The sequence below is a fragment of the Cricetulus griseus genome, chromosome 3 (genome assembly GCF_003668045.3).
Source record: "Cricetulus griseus strain 17A/GY chromosome 3, alternate assembly CriGri-PICRH-1.0, whole genome shotgun sequence".
Taxonomy (NCBI): domain Eukaryota; kingdom Metazoa; phylum Chordata; class Mammalia; order Rodentia; family Cricetidae; genus Cricetulus; species Cricetulus griseus.
Genome location: NC_048596.1, coordinates 78,369,496 through 78,380,712, shown reverse-complemented (window position 1 = coordinate 78,380,712; position 11,217 = coordinate 78,369,496). Strand labels below are relative to the sequence as shown.

Below are 11,217 nucleotides of genomic sequence, written 5' to 3'. Positions count from 1 at the left end.
AATGAGGGAGGCGGGGTTACCCTGTGGCTCCGCCTTCCTCCCCCGCAGCTGGGGCCAGCGGTGCCAAGCACAGCTGGACCAGCGGCAGCAGCTGGGCGAGTGACAGCCTAGCTCCGCGCGCGCGGCCGCCACCAGAGCCGGCGCGAAGGGGCAGCGCGGCCCCGCGGTCCCCGGCGGCAGCAGCGGCCGCCTAGTCCCGCGCCGCGCCTCTCCGGGCCCGCAGCCCCGCGGTCCCGCCGCCCCGGGGCCGCCACCTCTCGGGGCTCCCCCCGGTCCCCGCGCGCGCAAGATGGCTGACCCGGCTGCGGGGCCGCCGCCGAGCGAGGGCGAAGAGAGCACTGTGCGCTTCGCCCGCAAAGGCGCCCTCCGGCAGAAGAACGTGCACGAGGTGAAGAACCACAAATTCACCGCCCGCTTCTTCAAGCAGCCCACCTTCTGCAGCCACTGCACCGACTTCATCTGGTGAGAGCGCGCCGCGCGGGCCACCTGCCCGGGGCCCCGGAGGGCAGCGACACGCGTGGGGACCCCTCTAGTCGTCCTCGGTTGGGGGGGGGCCGAGGAACCGGGTGCTCATCTCCATCCCGCTGGACCCTTCTGTCCCGCTCTCTGGGATGGCTAATCCCCCAGGTGCTGGGTCCTCTGGTCCCAGACGGTTGGCCCAGGCACCTCCTGCCCTCTTGCACTCTGTCGCTTGAGCACCCAGGGACAGCGCTGCAGGCGCCTTTTTGACACCTGGCTCAGGGCGCCTGGTGACTGTCCCTCCTCGGCAGGGCAGCTCCGCGGGTGTCTTTCTCGCCTGGGGTTCCCGATCTTTCTGCCTTCTTCCGGGCTCGAGGCGCTCTCACCCTCACCCCTCCTTTCCGGGGCAGCTCCCTGGGGTGTCCTCTGGTTCCCCGGGGCGTGGAGCATCCTTCCCTCCAACGTGTCCCTAGAGTAGCGCCCTGGCTAATCTCTTACTGCGTCCCCAGAATCCTGAGCCCCCCTTATTCCTCAGTTCTCACCCTCACGTTGCTGCAGGGCCCCTTTATTCTCCCTGCCTCTCCAGGAGTGGGGCGACCTTTTCTTTCTCCTAGTCTTTCAGGGGACATCGCTGCGGAGGAGTCCCTCTCATCCTCCCTCTAGACAGGTCCTTTTCTCTTTCCCCGAGGGTACTCCCGGCATTTCCTTGGGCAGATATCCAGCCCGCCTTCCGCCCCCACCCGGACGGAAATGCACCCTCGTACCCCGCCACCTGGTGGTCGCGGTCTCGTCTGAACTACCGGGGAGATCTGAGGGGGGAGTTAACTGCCAAGCCCCAACAATGTACCCCACAACCCTATCCAAGGTGGAAGACGCTTGAACACCGGCCTGTAGCTAGGAGGTTGCATCTGAGGTAGAGGGACAGTGGGAAGGGAGGGGGCTACTGTGTGAAACCAGCTGGTAACTGGACCCCTCAGACTGATACTCCTCTTTGTGCTTTTACAGGGGCTTCGGGAAGCAGGGATTCCAGTGTCAAGGTAGGCTCTGTGGCTCTGTGGATACTGCTGGTGGAAAGTGAGGCTAAAACAGACTTTGCAGACGTGGCTGAGTTAGGCAGAGTGAAGTAATCCTGCCTGTCAGAGTGACCTCCCAGGCTAGGAATCCTTCACCACCACAGGGTCCTTTTAAGGGGTGTGTGTTTGGGCCAGTGATGCACCATCCAGGAGAGGCTAGTGGAGCTGGAAGGCCCTAAATGTCAAAAAGTGCATCCATCCCTCTGCCTTCTGAGCATTCTATTGGAATTGTCAGCCCTGCTTAAGTAAGGAAATGTCCTGAAGGACTCCTGTGTGTGGAGGGAACCAATCTTTCTTCCTAATCTCAGCCCTTTCCTGCACATTGCTCTTCCCCACCTCCCAGAACGAGGTTCAGCCTCTTTTCCTTGCTTTGCAGAGGTCTCAGCAGGTGGCTGCCTCCTCTGCAGATGGCGCATCCCCTAGAAAAGCAACTGTGGTTTCCCCTGGGCCTCCTCCCTCTCTGAAAGGGGTGGTTGCACATAGGGTGCCTCTCGGATCCTGCCTGAGATTGCCCTTTTTAACTTCTGAGGAGGCACAGGAAGAGCTCCAAGAGATTGGTTGCCTGGGTCCTTGCATCTGGCTTGAGAGCCATGATTCCAACTTAGGGGTGCCCTATCAAATATCAGAGACCTGGTGGCCTCTTCTGTCTCTAGGGCTCATGTCTACAAGATGGCCTGAGAGCTGGGCAATGTAGCTCAGGAGAGTGCTTGCTTTGTGCTAGAGAGGTTCTGGAATGCATCACCCGAAGCGGGGAGGGGAAAAGATGGGTTTTAAATTGGATCTCCAAAGATGACTAGCTTTAGACTTGTTTAACCCTTAGAATGCCATAGTTTATGAATTTGGTGTTAGCATCTTAGAACTGCAAGATCACACACACACACACACACACACACACACACACACACACACACACGCACGCACACACGCACGTACATACTCATGTATACAGCTTCAACTTGTTGAACATTGGCTCTACTTTCATGCTAAAGCAATCATTTGGAACTGAGGACATCCATTTATCCATTTGCCAAGACAGGGGACACATTTACCACTGTGTCTGTCCATCCACACTGGCCTACTTCTGATCTCCTTAGCCATTTGAATTTGCTAGTTTGTTCCCCTTTGCCCCTTTAGGCCAGGTGTAGTTGAGTTTAGTCAGAAATGGTTCTTTATTCCACTCCTCCCCTACTTTCCTCTCCCTTGTCCTCCCCTCCCTTGTCCTCATTGCTCCTCCTATCTTTTCCTCTCTCCTTCCTATCTCCCTTCTCCATCCCCTTTTCTTCTCTCTCAGTCTGACTTCGGGCCCAGACTGGCTTTGATCTGGATGTTCTTCTGGCCTCCTCTTTTAGCCTCTCAAGTGCTGGGATTACAGGTGTGCTCAGGGTAAATTGACATCCACTACCCTGTAAACTGGGTTTAAATCTGGAGAAGAAAGCATTAGGGTGTGGAATACCCTGAAGTGTGTCTTAGTGCCCACGAGCAAGCTTTGCCTTGCAAGGTTACTCTGCAGGCAAAAATAAAAAGACCCAACAAGTGGACTTGGCTCTGTGATTTTCAGGGAATGTTGGCCTAGAGTGTATGTGCCTTGCTGCCCTAACGCTGCAGGTTCTTATTTGAGCTCTGTAGTGAGATGGGGGAAACTTCTAGAGCTTTCCAACCTCCTTTGCTAAGATTTGGAGCCTCAGTTTTATGCACTACATGGAAGGACTTCCCAAGTCCTTGCTGGCTGGTGGCAACAAGTTAGGCCAGTAGCACAGTTTGGATCTTTTTTTTTTTTTTTCTAGAACTTTGTCTCATCTTCTCAAAGAAAATACTGATGGTGACTTGGCGTTGGAACTGTGTAATCTCTATGAGGTTGCCTTTCACTTCCATGAATTGGTTTCTGTTTTTTGTCTCTTGCCAAGGTCAGGGGTGATTTTTTCAAACATTGCTTCTGTAGCTCTCCTGTGCCACCTGCTCTGCTGTTATTGATGGCTGGGAAAGTCAGCTTTGGAATGTGCGGGGGATGGAACATATGGAGCAGGACAGCCTTTCATCCAGAGCCTAGGAAAAAATCAGAATTAAAGTTTTCAAGAAGTCTGATCCACTTTGGGGATAAGACTTTCCGGAGCTGGGCAGAGAGAGCACTTGCCAGTGTGCTGACTCCCAGGGCTCCAGGGGACAAAAGCAAGGGTAGGAGATAGGTATTTTAAAAATCACTTCTCTTTTCATTTTTCCACCCCTTAGATCTCTGAACATCTGGTCCTCTATGCTACTGCTTTGACAGTCTATTCTATCTGAGTTGGAGTGGGTAGGAGGAAGAAGAGGGGGTGGGGCAAATTGATGGGCCCTGAACTGAGCTGCTTAGAATGAGGTACATCCCAGAAGGAGGGGAGGGAGTTTATCCCTGGTACACAATGCTGCTTGGGACTAATGCTGGAATCATAGGCAAGCTCCTTTTATCTGGTTATTTTCAGTGCCTGGTGCCTGATATTTTTCCTTACAGTAAATTTGCTTAAAATAGGACCAACATTTCAATAGAAAACACACAGGGTTTATTCTTTTACCTAATTCAATAGCCCAGAGTCCTGGTCCTTCAGTCTTCTGTGCTGCCATCCTAGAGAGCAATAGTTATCTGACAGTTCAAAAAGATCCTGGATTCTCCAGTCTTCAGGCCTCCTTTCAGCCAGCAGGAAGCAGGAAAGGGGTGAAATAAGTCAAAAGACACAAGCTCAGTGGCCCTTAGGGAAGTGGCCTTGAGAGACTGTTATATAGTCTGTTGGCCAGAACTTAATGCCATGTCCACACCTTGTTGCAAGGGAACAGTAGTGTTTAGCTCAGGTAGCATATTCCCGGCTAAGAGCTGGGGGAGGGGTGTTTCTTTCTCAAAAGTGGAAGCAGAAATTGGCTAGAGTCTCAGTACTCTGGAGTAGGAGGGTGTGGGAGGGTCCCAAGACTTGGAAGCCCCTCCACTGTCTCCATGCTCCTCCAGTGTGCTGCCATAGGAATTGGGGGTGCAGGTCAGAGCATCCAGAAACCATGGGGAATTAAGGATTTTTATAGACTCAGAAAACTTTCTTGAGAACAGATTTCTTGCTTTTGTACAGCTAAAGGACAAAGCTTAGGTTAACTGTCACATAACTTCTCCACATCTCCTCCCTCCTCTTTCTTTGATAATGTCTCTGGTGACAGAGGACTGGGTCTGAGGATCCCTCGTGAAATTGCATACACTTTGTGTTAGAAATGGGTCCCATTTCTAATAATCACAGATCAGATCTTTCTTTCTCTAAGGCATTCTTGAGAGAAACCCAAAACCTGCATGTTGTGCTTAAATTGTAATTGACACAAACCCAAAAGACAAAACAAAAGACACAAACGATTGGGTGGAATTCAACTTTTTTTTTTGAAGTTGCTTCAGTAGAAATAGAGAAGCATTAAAATGTTCAGATCTAGATTTTATAGCATGGTTTGGAATCAGCCAGCATTGGACTCCTGTCTTTGATCTGCTATCTGCTCACTGTGTGACCTTGGGAAACCCATCTCCACACTGTAGCCTTGCTTTCTTTCTTGGTAAAATAGGATAGCAATGTCTTCTTTGTAGGATTGGGGAACAAAGCAAGGAAGGAGGTAGTTAGAGGGATGTATCCACAGTGGATGTAAGCAGCTCTATAAAAGGTGATCACCATTAGTTGATCTGGTGGGAAAATGTGTCAGAGCGGGTCAGAACTGACTCTGGAACTCATGAAATGACTGTGCCTGTTCCACATGCTTAGCTCTGTTTCTTTGTCGGCTTTGGGTAACATCAGAGTATATGCTTGGGTGTCTGGACACAGACAGCACAGGCTCCCTCATGAGAAAGATCTGAACTTGCCTTGGACTCTCTAGAAAAACCCCATGGCACTAATATTCTGATGACAAAGAACTAGAATTGATGATTACAATGAATAAGTCTTTTTCCCTTCCCTGAGTGAATTCAAAAACACATGTTTTTAGCCTCTTGGTTGAACTATTTTAAAAAAGGAAGAAAGAAAACAAACTTTGAGTGTCACACAAACCCCATCACTGTTATTTTTCCTCAATAGAAACTTTATAGACTACAAGCGTAATGTTGTGTGTAGTTAACATACAGATTAGGGTATACATGTGAAATATTTGCCACCACCACCAATATGGATTGAGGCTGAGTTGTGGCTCAGCAGAAGAGTACAGGGTCTTGGGTTCCATCCCCAACCTCGAAAACCAAAAGAATAAAAGAAAATATCAATCAAAAGGTAACTGTATTTTGGGCACAGCTTTCTCTGTGCACTTATATTGTTACCCTGAGCAGTTTGGGTTGAACTTTCTCAGTAAACTGAGAATCATTAAGGCAGACTGCAAGGTGGTAGATGTGGCCTTGGTTGCTGTAACTGTCCCCTTCTACCCCCATCATCACATCAGATACCAGAGCCAAACTCCACTCACTTGCTGGCTGATTCTGGTGATGTTCTGGCAGGTTTTCATGCCGGAACATGAAAGGCAGAGCAGCTTTACAATTTTGTGTTTGATGGATCTTTTTGCACCTGAAGTAGGATTTCAGGCTCAATGTCCCTATCAAAATAGGAATCTGGTAAGTGGGTTAACCGTGGGCTGAGAATGGAGGGCTGATCTGTCTGAGAGGCAACATAAAATTCATTTTGAGCAGTGGAGCCCTCTGGGGAGCCTGAGGCTTTGCTATTGAGCAGTGGAATACCTCCCCAAGTAAATACGGAAAATATGACCTTTGGAAATCTGGTTGGTGTGATATACAGGTTCTTCTAAACTAATTCAAAGATGCATTATTTCCAGTGATAGTGATCCTCCAGGCCCTGCCTGGAGCAGGTGAAGCATACAGACAGTACAGCTGAGGAAAACTCTAAGAGTTGGTGATTTGTCAGAAGACTTCTGAGCATTTGAGCATAATTTGTCTGGGGCTGGAGAGGTGGCTTAGGGGTTCAGAAAGTGGAGTGCTCCTGCAGAGGGCCTAAGTTCAGTTCCCATTACCCACATCAGGTGATTCACAGTGCAGCTCCAGGGCATCTTATGCTTCCAGTCTCTGTGGGTAACTGCATACACACACACACACACACACACACACACACACACACACACACGTAAATAAAGATAATGAAAAAGAATCTTAGGCAGGGTGTTGTGGCACACGCCTTTAATCCCAGCACTCGGGAGGCAGAGGCAGGCGGATCTCTGTGAGTTCGAGGCCAGCCTGGTCTCCAGAGAGAGTACCAGGACAGGCTCCAAAGCTACACAGAGAAAACCTGTCTCGAAAAACCAACCAACCAACCAAACAAAAGAATCTTAAAAAAATGATTTGCATCCACCTTGATATTGGAGTCAATTTCATTTCTTTGTCTCCTCTTTTTTCTTTCTATCTCTGTTTTCCTCTTCACCCCACATGTGCACACACAGAAAAATAGATTCCTATGCCAGGCGGTGGTGGCACACGCCTTTAATCCCAGCACTTGGGAGGCAGGGGCAGGTGGATCTCTGTGAGTTCAAGGCCAGCCTGGTCTACAGAGTGAGTTCCAGGACAGTCCAGGCTACACAGAGAAACCCTGTCTCAAAAAACAAACAAACAAGAAATGAGATTCATATGTCATAATTTTGAGATTATGCAACTTTTCAGCCACAGAGAGAGTCAAATCATCGGGTACCATTTCAAATTCATATCTGGCCAGTTTGTTGTTGGTAGGCAGGAGGATCAGCTACAGAGTTCACCTTCCTGGGTTGATGCCTTCTAGTTCTGGGACCTTGTCATTTTCCAGATTCCTTGTCATATGACATCACTGACTTCATTCATCCAACCTCTCCAGTTGAAGTCATGTGGTATTCCATAGACAGAATATTGGATCCTTTTTAAAGAGACTACACCATCTACAGTGTTTACATATGACATTTAGAAGTATGATATCTGCTTGAAAGTCCTGTAAGAAATTTGTCTTCTAACCACCTATATCCATTCCCCACTTTGCCACATATCCATTCATATGTGCATACATGTCTGCATCCATCCTTCCACTCATCGATTCTTCTATCCATCCATTCTTCCCTTTAAAAAGTATTCAGTGATTAAGCTTTATGCATATGAAATGCTTTTAGGTGACAGAACCCAACAGTGCATGCTACAGAGAAGTTCCTGATGTGGTAGTGTAGGAAAGGAAGATATGGCTTACTACAAATGATTTTTATGAAGATTTAATTTCACTTTGGTGGAAACCTACCAGATGATATGATTGTTTCATGAGAAGCTAATTTACATAATGTTTTGAGGTGGAGTTTGGGTCCTTCGGTCTAAGAATTAAGAAGCCCAAAGTCTCACTCTCCATGCGGAGGTATCAAGGATCTACAGCTAAAAGCCTGCATTGTGATGCGTGTATAGATATGCAAGAGGCATTGTCTCAGTGACATTCTTGAACGAGCCCTTGTTTTCTGTTTGTACTGTGGCTATGAGAGAGTGCTTACACAAGAGACCTCAAAACTCGGTCTCGGCGTGACAGCCAGCAAACTCCAGATCCTCATAGGAACTCGGACAATGAACTGACTTCCTTTTTGTCTAGAGGTTGTGATATGAGGTGGCTGTTCTAAAGCAGAAAAGTCAGACAATGTCGGGGTGGTAGAGCACCTCAGAGCTAGGAGATGGGGAACATACATAAAAGAAAGAATGGGGCATGGTGGGGACATGTCAGCTGAAATCCAGTTCCAGGGACTTGAGATTGCTCATGTTGCCCCAAATGCTGCATGGTGTCAGTCCTCTGCCTTACAATGTTTTCCCCATTTGGAAATGATTATTTTTTTTTAAGTCGTTTCACAGTTAACAACGCTGAAGCACATATGGAGGCAGATCCTTTGTCAGCTCTCTTTCCATCTTTCTGATTTCATTTGGGAGAAGGTTTCACTTTGGTGCTAACATGTCTTTCATGCCTAACACAGATCTGTGCACCCAGTAAGGAGCCATCTAGTCTCCTTGATGAGAGCCTAGGGTATTTTAGTTTGTACCTACAGAGCACCTTGCTTATTTGATGATTCATTTGTTTTCAAGTATTACCCAATGTTGAGTCAGTCCTCTTCTACCTCCGGGTTTGATTTAGCATTACCTGTACCTCCTTGTGACCAGGCAAGGGGCACTTCAGTGTTTTTCCTGGAAGTAGCTGTGCTGGAAGGAAGCTTAGTGTTCCAGATGTCTCAGCCTTCTGCCCCCTGAGTGATGGGATTACAGGCACGTGCCACCATGCCTGGCTCACTTAAAATCCTGATTCTATCTCTCCATGACTCTGTTTCCTGGAGGGCAGGTAAAACACAATCCTAGGAACAAAATACTTATCCAATCATCTGCCCAGTCATTGTTCAATACATCTACTGTCCATCTACCCATTGATTTAATAAGTGAGTGTTGAGTGCCTACCGTGTATCAGGTGCTGGTCTAGGCACTGGAAGTAGAGTAAGGAACAAAGAAGAATCCCTACCTTCCTGGAATTTGCATTGTAGTAGAAGGGCAAGAATGGCAAAAGTGCAGAATAAACACATGGAACACTATTAGGTCGAAGTAGGGACTTTGAAGAGAATAAGACACGATTCTTACCCTAGACGATTCTTGTGAAAGAAGTATATCACATGACCAGTTAGTTCTGATATGTAATCAAAAGTGCCCTACAAAGGGTGTAAAAACACTTTGTGCAGCATCACTATTCCTTGGGGAGAGGTAGAGAAGTTTCCATCGATGAGGTGACATTTGAGAACAGTCTTACCATAAGAGTAGGAGTTCTCAGAGTGACAAGGGGGTGGGGACAGAAGAGAGTACATGTGGAGATATGGAGGAGAGGTAACAGGGCACCTGCAGGGAGCAGGAAGAAGGGTGTGCGAGGGCAGAGCTGGTGGGAGATGAAGGTCACATAGTCATGTCCTAATGTTTGCATCTGATATAGGCAACCTGGCAACTAGGAAGTGCTTGTTGTCCTTGTCTTAACGTGGGGTGTGTGGGGGAGTGAAATGGCCAAATGCTTAAGACCAGCATGAGACACATTTTGAAACAATCAGAGCCATGACTCAGATCCTGAAATTCCAGGCTTGTGGAGCAGGAGGTCCGGCTGGCATGGCTGACATAGTTACTGAGGGGCAGTAGGGGTGTGTCAGCTGAGTGGAGAGGGGCCACTGCTATTTCTTTGAATCCTAAAGAGACATTTGGAATTTCATGTCCATCATATTGTTGACTGTTCTATTTTGGGGGGTGGTTACTAGGTTATTTTTGTGGTTCTAACAATAGGGATGCCTCTCCTCATTGCGTCCTTAGGCTCAGAGGACCATGGAAATGATTCTTCCTCTGCAAGGAACCCTCCGGCTCCCACCCTCCCCACTCTCTGTGCTGCTGTCACTCACCCTACAGCACACGTTGATTGAGCACGTTCGGTGCAATGGTGATGAGTCTGTGCTTGGGGGATGTAAAAGGTTTTGGCTTAGTACTGGAGAGGTGGGATCAAGGGTAAGGGGACTTGCTGTGCAAGAATGACAGAGTTTGAATGCTTGTAACCTTGGAGTTGTATAGGGAAGACACAAGGGGATCTCTGAGGCTTGCTGGCTGCCAGCCCAGCTCCAGGTTCAGTGAGAGACCCTGTCTCAAGGGAATAATGTGGAGAGTAACAGAGCAGAGCACTGGGCAGCCTCCTTTGGCTTCCACATGCACATGACACACACACACACACACACATGCATGTATATGTGCATATATCCACCCCCAGAGAGGTGAGGAGCTTTGGGTTAAATCTTGGTCTCTTACTAAGGACCTTGACAGCCTCTTGGGGCTTCTGTTTCCTCATGGGTAAAGGGAAGTAGTAACAGGATCTTGTTACGATAAATCTTTCCCCCAAAAGCCTCCGAGCCCCACTGCCACGTGTGTGCTTTACGCCAGCCGCCCGCCAGAGTTAGGGCCCCAATTAATGCACAGAGAGACTTGTATTAGGTACAATGCTGCTTGGCCAATGACTAGGATTTCTCATCTGTTAGCTCAGTCTTAATTATCATAAGTCTATATGTTTTATAAGACTTATCTTATAGAGGATGCCTTCCGCTGGCACCCTCTCTTGCTGGTAGCTCACATGGTGCCGCTGGAGGAGGCGCCGAGGGGAAAAGAGGACACTTCCTGTTTCTTTTGCTTAAATATGAGTCTCCTTGCTATGTCACTTCCTGCCTGGATCACCACTTCTCTACTACATTACCCAGAATCCTCTTTGACTCCTAGTCCTGTCTAACTTGCTGTTTCATTGGCCAAACAGAACTTTATTTAGCAATCAATAAGATAAACATACACAGTACATTCCCCATCAGGATCTCGTTTCCAGGGATCAAGTCAAATGTTCCATGGGCATCTTGGTTGGCATACAGAAAGCAGTTCATACATGGCAGGTATTTCTGTTCATGCTTGGGCCCTATCCTTGTCCTTTCTGGCTATAGTCTTGTTGGGGAAGTGGTGTGAATTAAGAAGGTAACGGGGGAGATGGATTTGCTAACCCTGTCCTGGTTTGTAGCAACAACCGAAACTGATGATGGAGCTGAGAGCACAGCTTAGCAGGGAAAGGGGTGACATGAGTGGAGATGAGCATCAGGCTTCCTGAGAAACCCTTTGCTGCCTACTGATGCTTTAGTTTTTGGGAAAATCCCAGAAAGTTAATTTGAGACTGGC

The 11,217-nt window shown here is 48.2% G+C and overlaps 1 protein-coding gene across 2 annotated transcripts in view; it reads left to right on the top strand.

Annotated features, from left to right (window-relative positions):
* The first annotated feature begins 289 nt into the window (after nt 1-289).
* The window catches only part of Prkcb (protein kinase C beta), a 333,644-nt gene continuing 322,716 nt past the window's right edge, over nt 290-11,217 (top strand). For both annotated transcript variants that reach the window (XM_027410280.2, XM_027410279.2), the window contains exons 1-2: nt 290-462; nt 1,465-1,496. In XM_027410280.2, coding sequence (XP_027266081.1) covers nt 290-462; nt 1,465-1,496 — 205 coding nt within the window. The remainder of the gene's footprint in view (nt 463-1,464; nt 1,497-11,217) is intronic.